The 22,729-nt window shown below is 45.2% G+C and overlaps 1 protein-coding gene, 1 long non-coding RNA gene and 2 other non-coding genes across 10 annotated transcripts in view; 3 read left to right on the forward strand and 1 right to left on the reverse strand.

The window, feature by feature from the left end:
• The window catches only part of LOC118311971 (E3 ubiquitin-protein ligase DTX4), a 30,666-nt gene extending 13,592 nt beyond the window's left edge, over window positions 1-17,074 (reverse strand). Inside the window, exons 1-4 of one of the 2 annotated variants that reach the window (XM_035636157.2) lie at window positions 16,814-17,074; window positions 15,485-15,711; window positions 1,596-1,810; window positions 580-1,466 (exon numbers count right to left, since the gene is read on the reverse strand). In XM_035636157.2, coding sequence (XP_035492050.1) covers window positions 580-1,466; window positions 1,596-1,810; window positions 15,485-15,695 — 1,313 coding nt within the window. In that variant the 5' untranslated portion in view covers window positions 15,696-15,711; window positions 16,814-17,074. Of the gene's footprint in view, window positions 1-579; window positions 1,467-1,595; window positions 1,811-15,484; window positions 15,712-15,973; window positions 16,736-16,813 lie in introns of those variants that run through there. The other variant, XM_035636155.2, reaches the window with a different exon arrangement.
• On the forward strand, window positions 1,785-22,653 carry LOC118311973. Of its 6 annotated transcripts, none has more exons than XR_004794120.2 (5): window positions 1,785-2,999; window positions 18,559-18,769; window positions 18,873-20,268; window positions 20,439-20,569; window positions 20,692-22,653. It is a non-coding gene; the product is annotated as an uncharacterized LOC118311973 (long non-coding RNA). The 6 variants fall into 6 exon arrangements; XR_004794119.2 differs by having other exon boundaries at window positions 1,799-2,999; window positions 18,873-19,647; XR_004794123.2 differs by having other exon boundaries at window positions 18,913-20,569.
• On the forward strand, window positions 17,763-17,835 carry trnat-ugu. The gene has a single exon. It is a non-coding gene; the product is annotated as a tRNA-Thr (tRNA).
• trnak-uuu lies at window positions 18,382-18,454 on the forward strand. The gene has a single exon. It is a non-coding gene; the product is annotated as a tRNA-Lys (tRNA).
• Window positions 22,654-22,729: the final 76 nt, after the last annotated feature.

Below are 22,729 nucleotides of genomic sequence, written 5' to 3' on the forward strand. Positions count from 1 at the left end.
ACGACACAAACACGTGTGACACCCGTCAGCGGGGGTGACGAGGGTTGTTTGGGGAACTGTTGGTATGTGTCTGAACATTAAGCGCTGCATGCCAAGGCGTGCTGGTTTGTTTGCATGTTCAAACAAGTGCACATGTCAACGTGTTGACATGCATTTCTCAAGAGTATTTTTCTGTTTGTACAGATTCCAACAGGACTGATGATATGGGAAAATGTCCAGCATGAGATACACTGTATTTAAGATACTATGATGACAAAATGACAAGCAAATAAATAGTTTCAGTGTGAAACTTTGCATTCTATGAGTATAATCCATGAAAATGTCTGCCTTAAAATGAAAATGACATCTAAAAACAACAATAACATTCAGTCAATCCACAATGTTATTATTTGCATTGTTGGAAACTGAAAAAAAATGAATAAGAAATAACAAGAAAGGGCTGTCAATCAAGCTGCTGGTACTGTGTGTGTGTGTGTGTGTGTGTGTGTGTGTGTGTGTGTGTGTGTGTGTGTGTGTGTGTGTGTGTGTGTGTGTGTGTGTGTGTGTGTGTGTGTGTGTGTGTGTTTTTCATTCCCTCACCCTGACGCTATGAGCGCTCTGGACTGGGCCATAGCAATCCTCTGTAACGCTGGTCTGCTCAGTCCGGCTAGGCTGGACCTCTGTGGCAATGGGGCATGGCACATTGTTGCCGCGGATGAGGGCATGCGCTGCGGCTTCATCACCGCTGGGGTGGGAGATGGTACGGGTGAAGGGGGCGTGGTGACGCCGCGGGCGGGAGTTACTAATGTGGCAGTTGGCACTGATTCGTTGGCTGAGGATGAGGAGTGCTTGGCCGGAACGGACGGAGGGTTCAGACTGGCGTTGGACGACGGAGGCTGAGGAGGTGGGAGGGATGGCGGAGGCGGCCTGTTGGAAGACGAGGAGATGCCCAGAGAGGACGTGCCGGCCGCAAGCGCGGCCAGTGACTGCGCGAAAAGCTGGGCGTTCCTTCTCGGGGAGGCAATGTTTTTGGAGATGGCGAGGCCGTGCGGCAACGTCTGATAGTAGTTGGAGTTGGAGTTGGAGTTTTGCTGCAGTCCTCGTCCCAGAGTGGCTGATTTAGATGGACTCATGGCTTTGGAGGAGATCGGTGCGGAGTTCTTGGGCCGCTGCATCGTTAGTGAGCGTCTACCTAGAGTCTGAATCCCTCCGCCCCCTGTGTTGGATTTCACACTGAGGACCAACAAGCACTGCTGGCAGGAACAAGGCTGGCCCACTCCTGTAGCCGGTAAGCCTCCGTTAGGGTAGGCAGAGCTTACAATCCCCATGCTGGCCCCTGACACTCCTACACCCAGCAAGGCTCCTGTTAGTCCTCCGCCTGCTCCAACACCTCCACCTTTGGGTACGGGGAGAGGACCAGACACTAAAGGGTATGTAATGTCAGCACGTCTCTGGATCCTCCGACACCTCTGACTCTGTCTGTTCACCTGCAGCGCGGAGAAAAACGTGTTCAAAAACGTTTTAACGTTCTGGCATTAAATGCTAAACATCATCTGTTTGGTAAAAGAACCGCGGGTAGGGAGGACGTCTCACGTTGATTAAGAAATGAAACCAACCTGCGTCATGTTCTGATAATCAATGAGGTAACAGAAGCCGATCGGCGTCAGGTCGAGGCAGGGCTGCTGGCGGCTGTGGGCACTCTCGACGGCAATGGCCACCTCCATGTCGTAGGGCGTCCATGTGCCTGCATCGTTTTCCCACTCCCACTGCCAGCCCTGACCTGGGGCCGAGGCGGGGTCATAAAAGCTTCTTCGCACCGGGCGGATGGTTCCTGAAATCAATGGAAGAGGAATGATGACGTTTAGGGATTAACTTGTTGTGAAATTTTGAGCTATTAACAAAGAAAAAAAAACAAACATATTTAACCAATACAATTTTTGTTGCTGCTGTTACTTATTCCCCCCTTTTGGATAAGGGACAAAATTAGATTTTTGGCTGTTTTAAAGGCATTCAGCTCTTTATCACACTGCTCCCTATCATACAGTTTATTGCATGTCACGCACAAACCACACAAACAATTGTTGATGAAGAGACTAAGTGCACCCTTTTTTTCCACCTTTAAAACTATCAAAAGTGGATTTTGACACAACCCCCCCCCCCCCAAAAAAAATAAATCCATTTGCTCAATGAGCTTAGACCACAAGCTTACATTGTTAAAATAGAACCCATTATCCTTGAATGAGCACAAATTCAATCATATGTATTACGAAACAACCTTTAACATGAATAATCTCAACCAGCGAGCTGTTGTGTACAGGGAGATAAAACCGTTGAAAATATCACTTTTCATGTCTTTCTCTGTACAATGCAGTCTCTCTACTCCGCTTTTTGCTCTGTGTTTGTGTCTCTGTTTATTTTATACTTTAATGATATACAATTGTAGAGTAACACACCCTTCACGGAGACCTGTCAGCTCATGGTCAGGGTGAATAAAACAAAACACACGCAGCAATGACATTTTATCAATCACACCATGGCGACTGACAAGCAAAGAGAAGATCAAAGTCAACGTCACCACAGATTAAAACATGCAGCTACACTGGATGAGTTGTGCGGATGAAGTGATCGTGGATCGAGCCGACGGTCTTCTGCGGAGTTTGTTGGCCAACGAGCAGCTTTCACGAGACCACATTCTGACAGGGACCGTGTTCAACGGTCATGTTTTGCGGTGACTGAGTGAGCTAATAGCCAAAACGCTGAAACCTCATTCGGAAGGAGAATTTGTGCTGTGGAGCTGCTGCAACTGCACAAGTGGAATTAGGAGTTGTTCCTGTTCTGCACCCACAGGATCCTGCAATGACTTGGGGTTTGCAAATGGGTTTGCAAAACTCCTTTAGGGATTCGGTGAGAGGATTCTGGACGTGAAAAGTAAACAAAAAGTGAACTTAAACATATTTGTCAAGACGTTTCACGTGGAACCAGCTGATGTGCGTCCTCGTGGTCCTGAGCCCGGCAGAGTGGTGAGTTAAACAGTCATGTACTTGTGTTTTCACTTCCGGTCTAATATATCACTGACAAAGGCTCTGACAAACAATCTGAGCATGACTGAATGAATAATTACAAACAAACACAACAACCAGAACACAACAGTGTCTCTCTGTCTCCCTGTGGGACAGAGGGAGGGGAGGAGGGTCCCTAATCCAACCAACCAGAAACCACCTCTGTCTCCAGGGGTAATGGGCTATTCAGTCAGTGCCAGGACAAGGAGAGGAAGGTGTGCGTGTGTGTGTGTGTGTGTGTGTGTGTGTGTGTGTGTGTGTGAGAAACTAGTACAAAGAGTTGATATTGGCAGAGGGGCATGGGCACACAGACATCAAACGGACGGGGTTCAATGGATGGGGGCTGCATTTGTTTGGTGGCTGTCGAGATAGACGGGTAGAGGTTAAATAATTAAAACTGAGATATGATTCGCTGTATTGTTTATTGTGTAAATAGTTGTACAGTAGGGCTGTGAGATAAGAAATATGTTATGACTATATTTGTCCTCACTTGGACACTGCTGTGTTGTGTCCTTCCACATGGTGATTGGAAGCAGGCGAGAAACCGAACAAAGAGAGTTAATGTGATAGACAACGCGGTAATTCTGAAGGTACGCGACCGGCCGAGACAAAACGAGGGGCCGTTTGTCCAACCGAGGGGCCACTTCTGTCGTGCAGACGTGGTTTGGGGTATGAAAAGTCTGACGTTGAACCACAAAACCGTGCTTTGCAAGTGATGCGCCCGCACCGATCCCCACAACACACTCAAACACCATTAACCTCTTTTACCACCAGTGTAAGAATCATGTCAAACAGAGAATCTATGATTAAAAGCAAGGGGCTTTTGCTGGAAGTAAGCCAAAAATCAAGAAGATGGAAAGCGGTAAAAACTTCAAAGACATGTCCCCAGTGTCACATCGTTTATTTGTAATATCTAAAAATAAGATCCGAACATGTAGAGACAACAGAGCAAACAATAAACAGACATGCAGAAAGGATCTAATGTTTAAGAGAGACCCCCCTCGTTTTTTGGTACTTAATATTAATAAAAAGCTGCTATGATGTTGTATATTCTTTTTGACTTCACTGTGACTGTGTCTTCAGAGAACTAGTCAACCTCGTGGACTTGCTGTGGTGACAAACAACCATGTACTAAAGATGTCCGATCCGAGAGGACAAAACCTCATGGATGCTCTTTCATAACCCTCTCCATTATGCTAATAATAAAAATGAATAATGCTCAGCTTTATTGATCTCAGAGGGGGGATATGCTCTTTGTGTATGTATAAATGCAGGAAGAGGCCATAATGGGGAAAAAGTGAGATGTGCGTCCCAAAATGAAAAATAGCATCTGTTGATTTTGTGTGCAGTTGAAGCTTTCGCTGCTCTCTGTATAGGACTCACTGTATCAGGCCAATGTCTCGTCATAAAAGCGGACAACCTGCTTTTGTGTCTTATCACAGCATCAACACCGTGTGTGTGTGTGTGTGTGTGTGTGAGAGAGTGAGAATGTGTTTTATGTGTATGATCAGGCCTTGATATTGAATCCACAGAACGACTGTCAACGCTGAGGCTGCCAGCCCAGCGCACACTTGGCACAAATATTAAAAGCAATTGATATTCATCAAGTAAAAGGAATATTTAAAGAGTAGTATTTTCCCATTAATGTATTATTATTGGTAGAAGTACTACTGAATTAATATTAAATTCACTTTGCCCGGCTACAGTTGCACGTCTCTATCCCGCACATATGACTGACGCTTAGATACAGAATGTCGTGCTTTCCAGCGTGTCTAGTTTGCGGGGACACACTCTTTAGTGATGACAAAGACAAGTCCTGAGCGTCATTACAGCAGGAAACATGCTAAACTGGACTACAAGGACAAATACATTTGGATAAAGCTCAAGCTCTTCTGAAGAGCTGGGAGCGGCCAATAAGCAGCGAGCGTTCTTACTGAGAGTTGTACTAGCATGGATGCTTCTCGTCACCATGAAAGCTTAAAACAGTTGGTGTGCTCGCTATACCTGCAGGAGGTGAAAGGAGAGTGCTGCACATACCCAGGACACAACTGAGGAAATGTGGTTCTTGTTACAATGCAGTTATTATCAAGTACTGATACTAGTAACTTGGCTAAAATGGGGTATTGCAAGATGTTTCTGGTATCTGCATGCTACAATGTGATCGCTCATCGGTCCGCCAACTCGGTTTTTAGAGCCAAAGCAATCATTCGCCTCCTGACACCTTGAATCAAAATGAAAGCGTTGAGGAACGAATGCAGTGAGGTTTTCTGATGATGCCGATCTAAACCACAGAAAGAGATTCGTTGCATTGGTGAACGATGTCGGACAACGAGATAGCATGAATTGAGATATTGAGAAAACAGAATTCAATGTTGAATAGATGCATCCATAGAGTTAAATACAGTTCATCGATTTTGATATGTGGGCTGCAACTTTATAACCTTAGGAATCTTCTCGCCTGTCATCCTCTGTTCTCCCTTTCTTTTAGTAAGTAATAGAGACGTGTGTGTGTGTGTGTGTGTGTGTGTGTGTGTGTGTGTGTGTGAGAATGTAGTCATGCTTGGGTGTGTCCACAAACCAACACTCATTAGATAAACACAGGTTTTGGAGGCTCCAATAGTAATAGTGTGTCTGTGTTACACACAGCATACATCTATCTGTCTGTGTGTTGTACACAGACAGATAGATGATAGTCTCATACACCACACCTATTCTATGTTTTCTCTCTCACATGGTCTGCTGCTGCTTTCACATGACAGTTGAACTCAAATGCAACCCGTCTTAGGTGTGGTTCTGTGCCCTGGTCCGACTCAGTGTTTGTGAATGAGTGCACGGTTTAAAAAAAATGAAACCATGGTGTACCTTTAATCCACCTTAAGAAAATCCTGACACGTTCTTTAATGTAACCAAGAAAATACACACTTGAACTAAAGGAATTGTGCAACCTGTGGAATTGTAGCCATGGTCTGGTGAAGAGCTAAAGTCTAAGAGAAAACATGGGAAATGCAGGGAGCAGTCAGGGGAAATTTAAGTGTGTGAAGTGTATGAGAGAGGACAAAGAGGCCCGGGGCAGGTGGAGAGAGGGACGGGCCATCTGGTCTTTATTGTTCGCTATACCACTGACCCCTCCCTGCACGCACATGCACGCACATGCGCGCGCCCCTGCCTGCCCACACACACACACGCACGCACGCACGCACGCACGCACGGCTGCGAACTGACCAGCAGGCGAGCACACTTAAGGCTCGGGTCCTGCGTCTCTCGTGAAATCAAGACCGAGATCAGTGACTCTGTGGGAAGATTAAGCATCTGGGACAAGCCTGCGCTTCCTCCTCCTCTTTGTTCTGACAATTCTAGACATTCTCTCCGCAGAGTATTACATTTCAGCATTAAGCCTGGCAACCTCCGTTTGATTTGAGCTCTGACTCATTCTAGATACGGATCAAATTTATGGCTGTTGGATGGTCAGATTAATTTGATACCTGTTAGAAATTTTAGTCGGCCGTCTTCAAGATCTCGCAAAGATGAAACATAGTCACGAGTCAATTCCCCAAACTCAGCGCCTTTTTCCTCTCTAACTATGCCTACGGCAAAATAGCAAAACACAGTGAAAGTGAAACCAGGACATGGCAACACGATGCGCCATATGGACAGAAAAGATGCTGGTCGAGCTGTTGCGACAGCATACCTGCCTGTTTGATGTTCCCTCCTCACAGCCGGCATACTAGTACTTGCAACAGTTAATCGATTAGTAATCGATTACTAAATGAATCGCCAGCTAATTTGATAACAGATTAATCGGTTCAAGTAGTCTTCATGGAAAAAATTATCTGATTTCAGCTTCTTAAACTAAATATCTTTGGTGTGTGGACAAAACCAAACACCATCTCAGGGTTTGGTTAACACAATCTGTATTTTTCACCATTTTAAGACATTTTATGGACCAAACAACTTATCGATTAATGGAGAAAATAATCAACAGATTCACCTTTTATGAAAATAATCATTAGTTGCAGCCCTAGAAATGTCAGCACCTCTTTTTTTCACACTAGGGCTGATAGCAATGATTATTTTCATTATTGATGAATCTGTCGGTTATGTTCTTGATTAATCTATTGGTTGTTTGGGCCATAAAATGGTGACAAATGTCAATCTTGCTTCCCAAACCCCAAGATGATGTTTTGTTTTGTTCACACAACAAATACATTTAGTTTAATGTCACAGAGGTGCAAAGAAACCAGAACACATTCACATTTAATAAGCGTGAATCAGAGAATTTAAACATTTTTTTTTCATAAAAACTACTTGAACCGATTATCAAAATAGTTGTCAATTAATTCAGTAGTTGATTGCTAATCGATTAATTGATTAACTGTTACAGCTCTTTTTCACACAGAATGGCACATAAGGTAACGGAGCACATTTCCCCCTTGTTAGCGTTGTGAAAACCAACGAACTTCTTCTCTGACAATGGCCAGACCGGTGCTCGTGGCTTGAGAGTGTGAGCACATAAATCTGAATCATGAGCTTTGGCGTCCCATCGCAGACGATCTACTCGAACAGTGCGAGTTGGACTTTAACAACATTACTGACATCGCACAGTGTGTATGCCCAGCTTTACCCATGACTGTGTTTCATCATGTGGTTAGAAAGCATGAACCAGCCTTGTCTGCATGTGAGATCTTTGTAGCCTACAGACCTCGCTCCTTCCACCCAGCCCAACTTGTCGGAGCAAGAAAAATTCTTTCTCACCACCACTCGACCAAATGAGTTATCTCCCACTAACTCTGAGATAAAAATCAATAGATGTCCATGGGCTGTTTCCTGACTGAGTTTTTAATTAGCTGTTTTAATGTGTAAATATCCCTGGGGGCTCGCGGTTACTGCAGTGCCACATTTAAATATGTAAATAAAATGAATGAAACAGAAAAACACTGAAATGGCTTCCACTGAACCGGTTTCACGCTCAGCTGAAAGAGGTTGTTCAATGTTCAAATGCTGTTGTTTATTTGTTTCATTGTAGGTCGAGTTTGTTGTATCATGAGTAGAGAAATGTTTACTTTACATGTTTGCATTTTGGCTTGTTACAGGATTTTAACGACTAATAATTATTGATTGTTTGATTTGTTGTAAGTTTTTGAGGGAACCGCAGGAGGACTTTGTCTCTTTGTGGAAGCTAATGAGATCAAAAGAGAGAAACAAAGAAGAAGTGACAACCAGGACAGCGTTTAGTGGAGCTGTTATCACAGTTATAAAGATGATGACAGTGTAGAGAGGCACTTAACACACTTTTACTGCTCTTACAACTAACCATGACCTAACCTTTCCCTAACCTTCAAACGTGGCATCATCTCACCTTAGAGTGAAAAAAGGTCCTCATAGTGTATAAACAGATGTACTGTAGGTCCCCAAAAACATGAGCAACACAAACACACACACATGGGGACACACCATCCGACTCTCCTAAAATCAACAACACATTGTGACCTCTTGCCTTTGCAACCTAATCTAGTTACGTTTCAGATGGCTGGAGACAATCATCTGAAAAGGTCATAAGACAAATTTGTTATGAAACTATAACAGAAGAACGGGGCACAGAGACTGAAACAGAGAAGAGGGAATCAAAGACAGAGTGGTCCAGAGGAAGTTGAATTAAATGTCAGTACCACCGTTTCTCAAAAGGTAAGATGGGAGTGAGGAGGAAGAGAGGGACACAGGAAAACAGGGGAAGAGCTCGCAGATTATCTCAAAGGTCAATCTGACCTGGACTGAGCAAGACAAGACGTCTCTCACACACTCGTTTCCCTCTTTTTCTTCATTCATCTTGGTGTCTTAGCCTCCTGCTGTCACTTTCTCTTCTCTTCTTCACATCAGTATATATATGCACATTATAGTCTCAACTTACTTCCCTCTCTTTCATTTCTCCCCTATATGAAAGCAAAACCCTCAAACTGGATTTTACATGGAACTGTCAGGACCAAGTTGTTAAAATGAAAAAAAAAAAATCTCTGTCATGATCATTAACAATCAAATCTGGCCTTCAAAATCGATCAGTGTGTGGGGAGTCCCGTTGACTCACGTGTCTATAGGAAACATGAACCAGCTCCAGAACAGCTCAATGAGAATTTGAATTTCTAATAAAAAGTTAAAGCCCCAATGGGTACGTACACCATTTAGCTACCTGGCAACATCCTTTAGAAATCATGAACCAAACAGCGAGATAGAAACATTGTAAGTCACATTTAGACACTGAAAAACAAACGGAATGGTCAAAATTACAATCATTGCTCAAAAGCCCACAAACCCCCAATTCTTTTGAACAATAAGAGCCTAGTTTATAAGTCCCAAGTCATTGGGGGTTGTGCGGTTTTACTTTGAAAAGCTCCCTCCAGAACACAGAACCAACAGTTGGCAAAACGTGAGGAAATATTCACTGATTTTTATTCGATATAGGAGGTACATTTTAGGTTTCGATTTGACGCGTTTAAAGTCAAGAAAGCCATGCTAGGAAACTCCGACGGAATCTTCGCTCATCACTACAGTAAGATGCTTTCATATGCCGTACGTCTGCTGCAAGTGTGTGTTGTGGAGCAGGCAGTGAGTAATGTCCCCCCAGAGGCCCTCCCGGTAACAGTAACTCGACACGCAGAGTTTCACAACAACAGCTCAGAGAGAAAAGGCTGCGGTGTGACCCCTTCGTCTATTTCATCTTCTCTTCCTCTGGGTTTCCTTCCCACTGTTTCCTGGTGATTTATGATGTTTCCACAGAGAAACCAGGACCCAGTTTGCTAACTCGTAGCTAAGTTAGTTCCACCACTCAAGGAACGGCGAGATTTCAACTCATTTGTTGAACGCGTGTTGATAGATAATAACAGTAATTCATACATTTTTATGGCGATTTTCTAAACTTCTCGTGCCACTGCCCGACAGAGGGATGGAAAAATGTGCCATTGTTTTCTAAGAACAATGCAAAAACATGTTTTCATTTAAGAGTAAAACATTTTTCTTCCTCCCGACCTCAGTGTCTTTCTGCATCTTGATTATAACTTCTCAGTTCTTCTTATTCCATCTCTCCATCTTTACCCCATCACCTCCAACTCTGTCGCGCCGCCTACTTGCTCCAGCTCTCTCACCGCCTTTGTCTCACCTTGAAAGAGTCCTGTCCCCAGAGTTTTGGGTTCAGAGTCAACTTCAGCTTCAGAGTGAGACAGAGAGAAAAAGACATAGTGGGAGATAGATAAGATGGACCAGAGGAAGTGCGACATAAAAATTTCCAAGGCTTCAAGACAAACAAAAAAAGGGACAACGTACTCGAGTTCCACGGGGTCAGCTGAGAGAAGAAAAAAAAGAGCCATGTGAAAATTTATGCTGTCAGCTTACAAATCCATGGGCACTGTGCGTTAACTTCTTTTCAATACTTTACTTTTGTCATTAAATAAAATGGGATTTGTAGAAATGTTATTAAATGTTTCATAATCATATCCAAGGCTTAACAAAATGTCAAGCTGCAATATTTTTTTACTTTTATGAGTCAAATGTGTAGTGTAAAAAAGGTCACCCTTAAATATAAACCCACGCACTAAAAAGTATTACAATACTCTCTATTTATTAGTCCGTTATTGGATATTTCCCCAGGGGGGTAAGTGTTGTTAGGCGGCTAGAAACACAACTCAATACATAATAATGTTGCTAATGTTGTTCCACATCTGCCAAATGTTTGAAGAGGTAATTGTTTGCTAAAACGTAAGCTACAACAACTTAATAATGCGATAGTGTATCAGACATGTTTCCTGCTTGTTCGGCTGCCCCTAAATGGTGCACAAAAAAAACCCATTCAGTTTATCCAAATAGTTAATATTTCAAATCAGGAGGTATGCAACCAAAGAATGGATGCTGGAACTGATCAAACATATATTAACGGCTCTGGACACATTTCAGTGCGGGTCCGAACCGGGCCCCAGCATTACCAGCCTTAGGGGGACACTTGGGACTTTTGACTGTCTTAGCTCCTCCCCACATACAAGGAGCAGTTGGCGATTTGTTACGTTAAGTGCAAGAAAAATATTTACATTGTTATTACTTCCTATCAAACCAAAGATGGACAGACGTGGACCCCAAACGTCTGAACCGGAGCACAAAAGAGTTTTTTTTTAAACAATGTAATGTGGCAGCAGTGGTGTCCACCAACAACCATAGGAGGGTCAGGCTTTGACCCATCTTGGCTGCGACAAGACTGATATTGACATGATTAGTTTGTCAAATATTATTTACCAACTGTCCCAATTCATCCGTTCATTTGTAGTCATATGTATAGACCACCAAAATGAAACAAAATAAGAAGCTGACAGCCCCACATCTTCCTGAAACACTGAGATCTGCAATTTGACATTGGATAAATTAAACACCATTAGCCATGGTGCATTTGTATACACCATTTGTATTTGAATAAATCCATCCCAAGTCAAACTAAGCTTGAAACTGACAATCATATCAGCCCATAGATTTTGTATGGGCCATGTGTAGACAGTTGACTTTTGCACTGTCTGGATTCTTCTACTAGAGCCTGGCGTCTAACTAGTGTTCGCAGACCAAAAGGAACTGTAAGCCTTGAACATAAGGAAGCATCTTAAACACTGTCATGGTTTTACAGTATCCGTTATACTGCAAGTGCATGTACACCCGCCCTGTGTTTTATTGTCATAAACCGGTCTGTCCCAGTAACCTGGTTTTGTCATGAATGTAAACGCAGTGAGGGTTTGTGTTTGGCTGCACTACGCTCCCCCTCTCGTCACCACAATCCAGCCCCTCCCTCACTCCCTCCCTCCCTCCCTCCCTCCCCTTGGTCTCTAAGGAGTCCCCCCCATCCAAACCCTGCCCCCCTCTATGATGACCCCGATGCCCCGAGGCATTGTGGGGGTCTGGGAATGTGTCTCCTTCAGCAGGACCAGCTGGACCAAGAAGAGCAACATGCTGCTGGAGCAGGAAAAAAAAAGATGCCTTCAGACTTTGGACAATGCCCTTCAAAGAAACCGATGACGAGTCGGTCTTTAATGAAACAATAACTATGTTTCTCTCATTTTTACCGGCATGTCAAAAAAATGCATTTACGTAAGCTTGTTTCGCTTCAAAGATCAAACCCTTCTCTCGGGAGATGAAGTCCAAGTGGTTTGAATTTAGTCAACTCCAAGAGGGTTAGACATTCGCCAACAATGTGGAATGAATTTCTTAGTCAAGGCCAACCTCCCGAATTCATGTGATTTTTCAATCTTCCATCCGTAAACAACTCAGGTTTAATCTCAACCCCACTCAGTTACTGTGTTATGAATACAGGATCTTCTGTGGATTGGATCCAGTCAGTTAATCAAACATTCTTAAGCGACTCAATCTTTTGTTCAACAGTACATTTTAGTTTCAACTGCAAATGTAAAGAACCTTGTGTACGACTGACGCTCTAAAGCAGTGAGGAAGAGGACGGTGATCTAATGTCAGATTGTGGTCTTTCTTTTAATACGTGTATTGTGTTTGGTCAATGCTAAAAATGAGAACCTGGAATGTTGAGTACATATTGAAAGATAATAATAGCTATTCATATTTTATTCGTGACAATTTTAGAAACTTCTCATGGAATTACCCCGACAGCGGAATGGAAAAATGTGTCACTCTTTTCACAGAACAATGTGAAATTCTTTTTTTTATTTAGAGTATAAACATTTTTTTCTTCCACCTGACCTCAGCTGCTTTCTGCATCTCGATTTAATCAGCTAACATTTCCTCGCGGTCCGCTAGCTGTGTGTGCGCATAAAAAAATATCCAGGGTTTTCGGCTCAGCCAGTAAATCGAAAACAGAAGAAAATGGTGCGGACCGCACCACACAACACCATGAGTGCAGTTTGTAAACAACATTCGTTGACACCTAAAGAGCTGTGCTGGCGCTGAGGACCCGGGTTCCCCGAGTAGGGAAATCACAACAACAACAAATAGAGAAACAAGATTTCTCCGTAATCGCCTCATGCCCCTATGAATCTCTCATCTTTTCTTATTTCATCTGCCAGCTGTAAAATTTTGTCCTCACTGTTTAATGTCCCATTGCCCTCTCCACGCTTTGCACTTGCCCCATCACCTCCAACTCTGACGTGCCGCCCTCTCCCTCTCTCTGTCTTTGTCTCTACTTTGTCTCTCCCTGAAAGAGTCCTGTCCCCTGAGTTTCGGATTCAGAGTCAATTTTCAGCTTCAGAGCGAGACGGAGAGGAAATCTCCCACTATCTGAAAGAGATAGTGGGAGAACGATCAGATGGACCAGAGAAAGTGCGGCATAAAAACAAGGCTTTGAGACAAACAAACAAAAAGGGATTGAAATAGAGTTCCCTTAAACTGGATCTCAAGAGGAAATAGCCAATAGCACATAACTTTATCTTATCTTTAACTTCACCCTTTCTTGTCTTCCCTTCATTTCCCAACTTTATGAACTTGACAAAACCACAGCCCCCAAACCCCCCTTTCTCTCCCTCCGACGTCTGTTCTGCTTCTCAGAACCCTCAGACTTTTACCTTGTGTGTGTGTGTGTGTGTGTGTGTCACAGCCACAATGGAGAAACTCACATCTGTTCAACAAAATCCAACAATGGCGGGGGAGTGAAAGACGGGAAGGGAGAGGGATGGAATACAGACGACTCCCCAATTATCTCACTCCTTCGGCAAAATACCCCCCACAACACACACGCTAATATCTTTCCATCTCTCTTATCGAAGCCGAAACTGAGTGACCCTTGGGACTTTTGACTATTGACGAAACTAAACACTTCTACAAGAGAGAGAGAGAGAACAGTGGCGAAACGACGAGAGACCCGGGGCAGGGAAGGGGGGGGAGAAGGGAGTGACAGAGGCAGTGAACTCTCTGCTCATTAGGCGTGGAATATTCTTTCCACAGCACCAAGGTCTCTGTTTCTATACTCCATGTGACGTGTGTGCAGCAGCTGTGTGTGTGTGTGTGTGTGTGTGTGTGTGTGTGTGTGTGTGTGTGTGTGTGTGTGTGTGTGTGTGTGTGTAGAGCTCGCGGAAAAGGGCTAAAGAATGCTGCTAAGTGTTGCACACTGGTGCAGTGGTCATTTGCAGCTGCCCCAGATCATCATGCTGCTGGATCTCAACGCACCACACTGTCACTCATAAACTAGACGCTGACTCATTAAAACAGCAGAGTTATTATCGTTTTTCTTATGGCTTTGTTTACATCGGTGATGGCGACTGTTGAGGCCAACGTGTGCAATGACTTAGCTCAAGTTTAATTGGTGAAGACAATTGATGATCAGGCCTTTAACATATCAGCCAATGCCAGCCACTGTTTGTTGACAAAAGCACCTGCCAGTAGCTTATACAATCCCTGCCACTAATTTAGCACAGAAAACTCGAAACCAGGTTTTACGGTTTCATTGATTTCATCATTCTATAGATTTGTCAAAACTCAACACAGCTTTCCCCAGCTATATATGTCTGTACGCTGTATATGAGTTGACGAGACTTATCAAACAATGTAGGTACACTGAGGCTACATCCGTACTACTACGCCGGCCATCCACACTACTCTGGAGTGTTCCAGCAACTAAAAACAGAAAAGTTTGAAAACACAGCTCGGCCCGTTTTAGTTTGCAAACTCCAGGGACTGCATTGTAGTTTGAGCGGACAAAGAAATGGAGACATTTGGAAATGATGATGCAGCCATTCGCATTCACTTCCTGATTGGTCTGCAGCCGATCACGACTCGACCACTTGCGGTGAAACTTGCCGTCAGTACTGGTTCCACCTTGTTGTCTGCCTACGAAAAGAAACCCCCTCGTCTTACTTTTCACCATCGTTTATTTTTGTTTGTGGCATTTTATGTAACTAAGCAACCAACTGCAGAGTAGACAATCTGCTTCCTGCTTACTCCGGCACGTACACACCTAGTGTACATGAATATACGGTGTGTAAATACGGACGGGGATTACTTCTGATACCGGAGCTAAAACGCTTGTTTTGGTGTTGAGTGGGAAAAAAACATATAAGCGTGGATGAAACCTGAAAATACCCAGACATGGTCGACTCGGTCTGCATGTTGGCGCGTGTGAGCTGAGCCCCTTTAATGCAACGTGCTGTGCTCAAAGGAATGATCTAATGTTTTGTAGGAGAGGTCCAAGCATTAGCAGGTACAGCTGCACAGAGGTTCTAGTTTCAGGTCAGCAATGTTTTAAGGCATGAAGGCTTTAAAGAGGCCATGATCGACATGCACACTGAAGAAACACACTGTACAGTGATGTACAATACAACAAGACGCCATGATACCACTCCATTCTTCCACAGTGCCATAGAAGTTTGATGGCCCTGCATCCTAAATGAAAAGCCCAGCCGTGACATCCTCGGAGAGAGTGCACAGAGCCCCCCCCCCCGCCCCCATCCCCTCGCCCCCCGTCTTACCGGTGTCCTGTCGGAACTGGTGCATGGACTGGAGGTCTATGATGTACGGCGAGAGTCGGCTGTCCACCTGGCCGAGGACCACGCTCCCTCCGCGGGGGTCGCCGCTCCGTACGGCCGCCTCTATCTGGTGGGAGACGGCGGGGCCGTAGGGCCGCCACCGGCCGTGCTCGTTGAGCCATTCCCACACCACCACGGCGGAGGCCAGGAGCATGTTGTTACTGTTGGCCCTGGAGGAGGGAGAGAAGAGGCGAGAGGTGACACAGCGGGAGAGGCGGCTCGTTGTTAGCTAAGGAGTACCGCGGAGGGCTGAGGGGGGGCGGGGGCAACGAGGTGGCGCTTGTACACAACAAGAGTCGTATTTATTTGCAGACATGTATTTTAGTGTGACTGTCTCGAAGCCTCGTGATTTTTTAAAATTTTTTTATAAGATACAAATACAGGCCGACTGCGCCCCGCAGCTAAAGACAAAAGCCAGGTTCGGTGTCTTACATGGAGCCGCGGCGGAGCTAACGCCGGGAGACGGCGGCGCATTCTTCCGCGGACACCCGGGCTCCTCGCATGGCCGAGGGGGAGAAGCGAGACGGAGGGGCTCTGCTCGTCTTGTCGTCGTTGTGACACCGTAATTGGGAAATTTAATTAAAAAAAAAAAAAAATTTAAATAAATAAAGCGGCCCTTAAAAAAAACACAGCGAGTCCTTGTTTTGGCTTCTCCGGCGGGTCGTTGTTTCCCCGAAGACGGCCTGTTGTGTTCCGGACCACGGTGGGAGAAGGTCTCCGCGGTGCCGGGGAAGAAAAAAAAGAAAAGAAAAGAAGAGATACGTTTAAACACCAACTCTCCGGTGGTTCCTTTCTTGCGGAGCTCTACCGGCGTATTCAATCCCGAACACGGGCGGCACAGGCGGGGTGCAGGATAGCAACAGCTACCTCCACGAGTGTGTTTTCATCGCAACCAAGCCTCAGGACCCGAAAATGTTGAGGAAAGTAGTTGCTTCCCGACGGCGCAACCTCAGTGCCGACGACTCCCCAGGCCCGGCGGAGAGCGAGATCAAGAGCAGGAACAGGTTCAACTGGTCCGTGTCCCGGGAACAGTGAACACAACACTGGCGGCTTGTGTTACACATAAACTGTCCGATGTGCATTTTATACCCGAGGCAATGCTTAAATATGACCACGATTTGTTTTACCACTTGTGCACTATATTTTCACCACAGTGTCAATTGTCAGTGGCGTTACCACCGCAGGCGGTCCCCTGCGAACGGGTCTGCACGTCTCACTACTCAAAACCACGCGATTACACCTTTTGAACAGAGAAGGGTTCCGAGCACTCACCTGTTTGGTGAGAACGTCCGGGTCCCCTCTCCTCGTCCGAGACTCTTGGAGCCAAAATCCAGGACCGTCACAGTGTCCTCTTCATGAATTAAATCTACCCGTTCGACTCCACCATGGCTCTTTCTCTCCCTCCCCGCTACACCGGGAGCAGGAACATAACGAGATAACTTATTTCTTTTTTCAAAAAAATAAAAAAATAAAAAAGTCCAAACAGAGAGGGACTGGATTCCCTCTAAAATGACATTACGCAGGTAAACGATGACTTGAAGTAAACTCCGCCATGTTTATCCCAGTGCTATCCCTTGGCGTCCATCCTCACCCTGTAGTATGGGGGAAAACCTGTAGTGTGTGGCTACAGGGTGGGGAGACACGGAGGGACAGCAGCCCTCACGACCCCCTTTCCCTCACCACGCCCAGAAACCCCCATGGTAACCGAGGGCCCGTCGACCAATAGAAAGACGGGCTCCCAAAACACTTCATGCCAGGGGGCCCCCCCGCCCCTGCTGATTCAAGCACTGTGCAACACCACCGACTTCTACGTCTTGTGTCTCGGTTTGACATATATATACGATATACTTTTACAATGGAACTACTATCACGGTACTAAGTAAAGTCCTTCTCTTATTTTGATGCTATAAAATCAAACTTAAATGAACCCTAAACTTTTTGGGAAATCAACACAGCTAGTCTCTTCTTGGTACTTGCACATCTCTTGAAGATGGGTTGATGCTGCCACCTCGTGGATGAATGTGGAATCTCAAAAATGATTTAATTTCTATACAGACTCGCACGCCGTTCCCTCTACGGTGTAACCACTGCACAACTGTTTGAAATAAAGGAGGAAAATAATAACATCATATTTTTATCAACAATAAAAAAAATAAAAAAAATCCGTGTCGCGCTTAAACTACTGTTTATTATGAGGTGACGTCATTATATGCGCACCAATGGCTCCATAGCTCAGGGGTTAGAGCACTGGTCTTGTAAACCAGGGGTCGCGAGTTCAAATCTCGCTGGGGCCTGATCAACTTTTTTTTTTCTCCACTTTTGCTAAAAGTTGTGGTTACAGCAGTCTAGCATTAAATTCTTACTTCGCGAGGGTTGTTCATTTCTTCTGTTTTACCGAGGTGAGGGTCTTTTACGGTGATTTTGGAGGTTTGCAGTTTGTGGCGCATGTAAAAAGGACACGAGTGCTCTCGGACGAGAAGAGCCCGCAAGTGTCCCGTATTACTGAAGATAGAGTGGGACGTACCTGCTCCGATATGCGGCTGTCAGCTCATTCCACCAGCGAGCAAAAAGTGTGACCTCATTGAATTGCAGTTTGTAATGTTTTCCAAATGGGGTTGTACTTATATTACAGCTGCGAATTGTGGTACCTCCAATATGCGAACGACGTTACTTGACTAACCGCTTCTTGTTACAGCGAATGCACTTCGCTGTCAGTTCCAGAGTCGGTTCTTCCGTGCAAACTCGTGGATCGTGGCGCCACCCCCTGGAAAAAAAAAACATTACATACACATAACCACATTGTAAATTCTTGATGTATCATCATACTATTAAGCTCCAGAGCCCGGATAGCTCAGTCGGTAGAGCATCAGACTTTTAATCTGAGGGTCCAGGGTTCAAGTCCCTGTTCGGGCGAACATTGTTTTGCTTCATCCTTGGAGTGATACACAACTGCCTTAAGAATGTGCTACTGAATGTATTTTTTCCATCTCATCTAATAATTTCCTTTTTTAATCCAGATGGAAGGGGTGTTTGAGGGAGTACATTGTGCTCTTTCCTTCTGGCAGATTTGCCATTGCTATGAAGGAAGAGCAATATGCTGCGAAAACGTCCGCTGCCACCTCCCAGGTCTCTTCTCCCACCCAGCTCGCTGCCACTTCCTCTCTCCGCTCCCTAATGCTTGAGCAGTACTGTTAAAAAGCTGTGTTCCCGCATCAAGAGCCAAACCTTGTAAGCAAACATTTATCAACAGTTTTTTTATGTTTAATAGTATTGCTGTTCAATACTGATGATGTTTATGTTTGTCCTGCCGTGTGCCTTGGCTTTGACCAAGGCCCTCACCCATCCTCACCCTCCCGTCCTCATCCACTGAGGCAGCAGCAAGGCTCTCATCCACCCTAACCCACTCGTCTTTGTCCACTGAGGCAGCAGCAAGGCTCTCATCCACCCTCACCCTCCCATCCTCATCCACTGAGGCAGCATCAAGGCTCTCATCCACCCTCACCAACCCGTCCTCATCCACTGAAGCAGCTTCAGGGCCCTCACCCCCCCTCTTCGTCCACTGAGGCAGCCGCAGGACCCTCACCCACCCTCACCCTCCCGTCCTCATCCACTGAGGCAGCAGCAAGGCTCTCATCCACCCTAACCCACCCGTCTTTGTCCACTGAGGCAGCAGCAAGGCTCTCATCCACCCTCACTCTCCCGTCCTCATCCACTGAAGCAGCTTCAAGGCCCTCACCCACCCTCACTCTCCCGTCCTCATCCACTGAGGCAGGAGCAAGGCCCTCATCCACCCTCACTCACCCGTCTTCGTCCAGTGAGGGAGGAGCAAGGCCCTCATCCACCCGTCAACCACCAGTTTATGACACATTGAACAAGATCCCCTGAGTAGCTCAGCAAAGCAAGGAGGCTTGACTGCCAGAGATGCGGCGTGACGGTCCTGGTTCCATCTCTTAAGACTCTATGGTGGGGTCCAAGCTGAGGCTCAAACCAGCATCCTCAATGCTCTCAACGTCCAGCTCTTCAGTGCCTACATCCTCCAGCATCTGCTCAGTCTCCTCAGAGTCAGGATGTACATCCTGCAGGGCCTGCCCTGTCTGGCGGTACAGGTAATCGATACATATTAGCTCCCCTGAGACAGACAAGAGAATAGAAATAGGAAAATTGTCTTTCAGACGATGCACTAAAAAGTTTATTCTTTTTTATGCATATGAAAAATAAACCTCATCACTATGAAAAGCTCAAACTCACCAGTGTAAACGGCCGGTGGCTGAAAAGAGGGACAAGCTTCCTTCCAAGCACCTTGACACTGTGGGTGTTGACACAGTGAACAAGGTCCCCTGAGTAGCTCAGCAAAGCAGGAGGCTTGACTGCCTGAGATGCGGCATGGCAGACCTGGTTCCATCTCTTAAGGCCTTCCAGGAGGTACAGCTGGAAATTGAGGCTGTTGGCACTCGTTCCTTAAGATAGAGGCAGTATGAGAAATAATTTTTGTCACTGTTTACAAGATAATAATAATATTTTTTTCATACTAACCTGGAATGAACCTGTTGAGATGCAAGCGGATGGACTGGAGCGATGTGGACCCTCTAGCACACCTGTAGTTTGGCAGGACAATGCGCTCCTTGGTGGTGGTGCCAGTCTGAGAATACAGGAGAACACCTGGTTCACCCTGGATGCACTTAACGGGCCTCCTCTGGATTTGCCAGATGTGCTGCATCCTCTCCTTGGTTTTTTGCATTTTCATTTGTTAAGGAAATGTTGAAATGATCTAGTTTTAATTACTGTAATAACTATTTTTGGTAATAACATTGTTGTATTTATAGTGTTGTTAACTGTGCTCTCATTCTCTTCGCCCACAAGTAGTAATTTGTTGTCCGCACTGTTTCATGCGCCACAGGGAGGAGGACCCCGTCACCTGGCCACAGTCTCAGGAGCTATGGTCAGACTGTTTCCCCTCTGTCTCTTCCTCCCTCTCCTGTGTCTTCAATCGCCTCCACTTCCTCGGTTCCATCAGCCGCTACTAGAGTAGTGAGAAACACTTCAATTAACTTCTTGTCTTCACTCCAATATTTTTATTAAACTTGAAACAAGAATACGTCATGAGCAGCTTATAATCATATAATATTTACCTTTTTTAATTTACAAATTAGGAAATGTCAGCTACCACCTCCTCTGGTACCTCCTCTGCTCATCTCACCCCTGCGATCTCAGCACCCGCCCACGCCGCTCCATCAAGTCTGGTCCCTCGGCCCGTCCTGCTCCTGACTCCCTTCCGTTGGCCGCAAATGTGGAGGCTGCTGATGGTTCAGCATCTGGCTGGCTCCCTGCGAAACTAGTGAAGACCGTTCCTCTTCAAGACCAAAAGTGGATTCCAGCAGCTTTGTGGAAGCACCAGCGGCTGCACTCTGACCTTAAACTCTGGTATGATCCACCAGAGCCAGCATTAATTCATCATCAGACCCCCACTCCAGAGCGCTTTTTCACCTTAATCAATTCGTTAAATAAAGTGTATTCATTATTTATAGTTTTACTTTAATCGTTACCACTTACCACGGAGGACCGCTGCCGATGTGGACTCTGCGCTGTGTTTGTTGTTTAATTGAAGGTCTCCACACATCAGCTCGCATCTGGTCTGATTTATTGCTGGTAAATAGAAAAATAAACGGTCCTGGTCTGCCACGGAGGACACAGCACACACACGCCGAGTCATCCACGGGCACGCCCCTGGTGAACTAGCCGCGCTCAGATCACCATACGTTACATTTAAATTGAGAATAGAGAAATGCAGCAAATACAAGATGTACCTGGTAAATAGAAAAATAAACTTGCCTGGTCAGCCACGGAGGACACAGCACACACACGCCCAGTCATCCTATAACAGATAAAAAAATATTAAATTAGCAATCTAGCATGCTATGCTAACTAGCAGGCTAAGCTAACTAGCGTTACCTAAATGCTTCCCGTAAATCACACACAATAACCCTTCCAGCGCGCATAACTACATCGCTACTTTCTACTGTAGCATGTATGCATCAAGGCAAGTGAATTAAATCATATTAAAAGAAATGATCAAAATGTGCATATGACTGGGTGCAATCCAACATACCACGGGCGCGCTCCTCGTGAACTAGCACGGCCCAGTCACGTACCAGTGCATATATGTACGGGGGAGCCGCCCACTGACCAATCACAATACCATAAAATGTCAATAAAACGTCTTTGAATCGGTTGTTATTCAATGACAAGTGGAATCATATATAACTCTGTTACATTAGCAATTATTTCGTGTGTTTTGACGGTATTGTCTTGAGTTAGATCGTTGCAGTTTAAAAGTATATTTGTCATCGTGAGAAAACAATCTTGATTAATTCGGGTATTTCCCGAGATGAGCCGAGGGTAACCGATTTAGGTGAACCCAGATCAGAACGTAACCTGAATGATGACATAATGTATCAATATGTGACCGACACCGGTACGTTAAGTGGGCGTGGCTCAAGGTGATGAGCGGAGACTTCAAGTTTTAGGACTTTTGCTGTGGAGAGATCGAATCCGACTCCATGCGTTCTTACAAGAATTATATTTTCTGAAATGCATTTGTTCCTAGGTGGCTGTGAATGAGTGCTTACTTTTAAAACCATATTCGCCGTGGCATATATGATACCCAAGCCAGAGGCTTTCTGCCCAAGATTTCCAGCTCAGAGGCAGTTATTCCCTCGGCAGGCATCTCCACCTAGCTCTGCCCCTATGCCTGTTGTCCCAGGCCCCAGCCCTGCTATTGGCCCACCTGTGTTTTTGCCCCGACAACTACCTGCAGCCAAATCCATTGCTCCTGCTGGCCCCCTTCCCGCCCCACCACCTGCCCGTGGGCCTTACAATTGGACAACATATAGAAACAAATGCAGTCAGTGCCACCAGCCCCGAAATAAAGAAAATGGCCAATATTATGGATATATATATACTGTCCCCAAACTGTAAATATGTCACTTGACCAGTGGATGGAGGAGTTGAGGAGGAAGGGGGCAGAAAAAAGGAGATTTGTGTCATTCTGTGTGTGAATTGTGTTATTTGTTAAACGTTTTAAAAGATTGAAATATAACAAACATTTTGAAACAGTTCATGTAATTATTTTGTAATTGTTTAGTTTTGTCAATATATACAGTAAGTGGCCTTGTAAAGTTTGTTGATTTT

This window comes from Scophthalmus maximus, chromosome 8, assembly GCF_022379125.1.
Source record: "Scophthalmus maximus strain ysfricsl-2021 chromosome 8, ASM2237912v1, whole genome shotgun sequence".
Lineage (NCBI taxonomy): Eukaryota > Metazoa > Chordata > Actinopteri > Pleuronectiformes > Scophthalmidae > Scophthalmus > Scophthalmus maximus.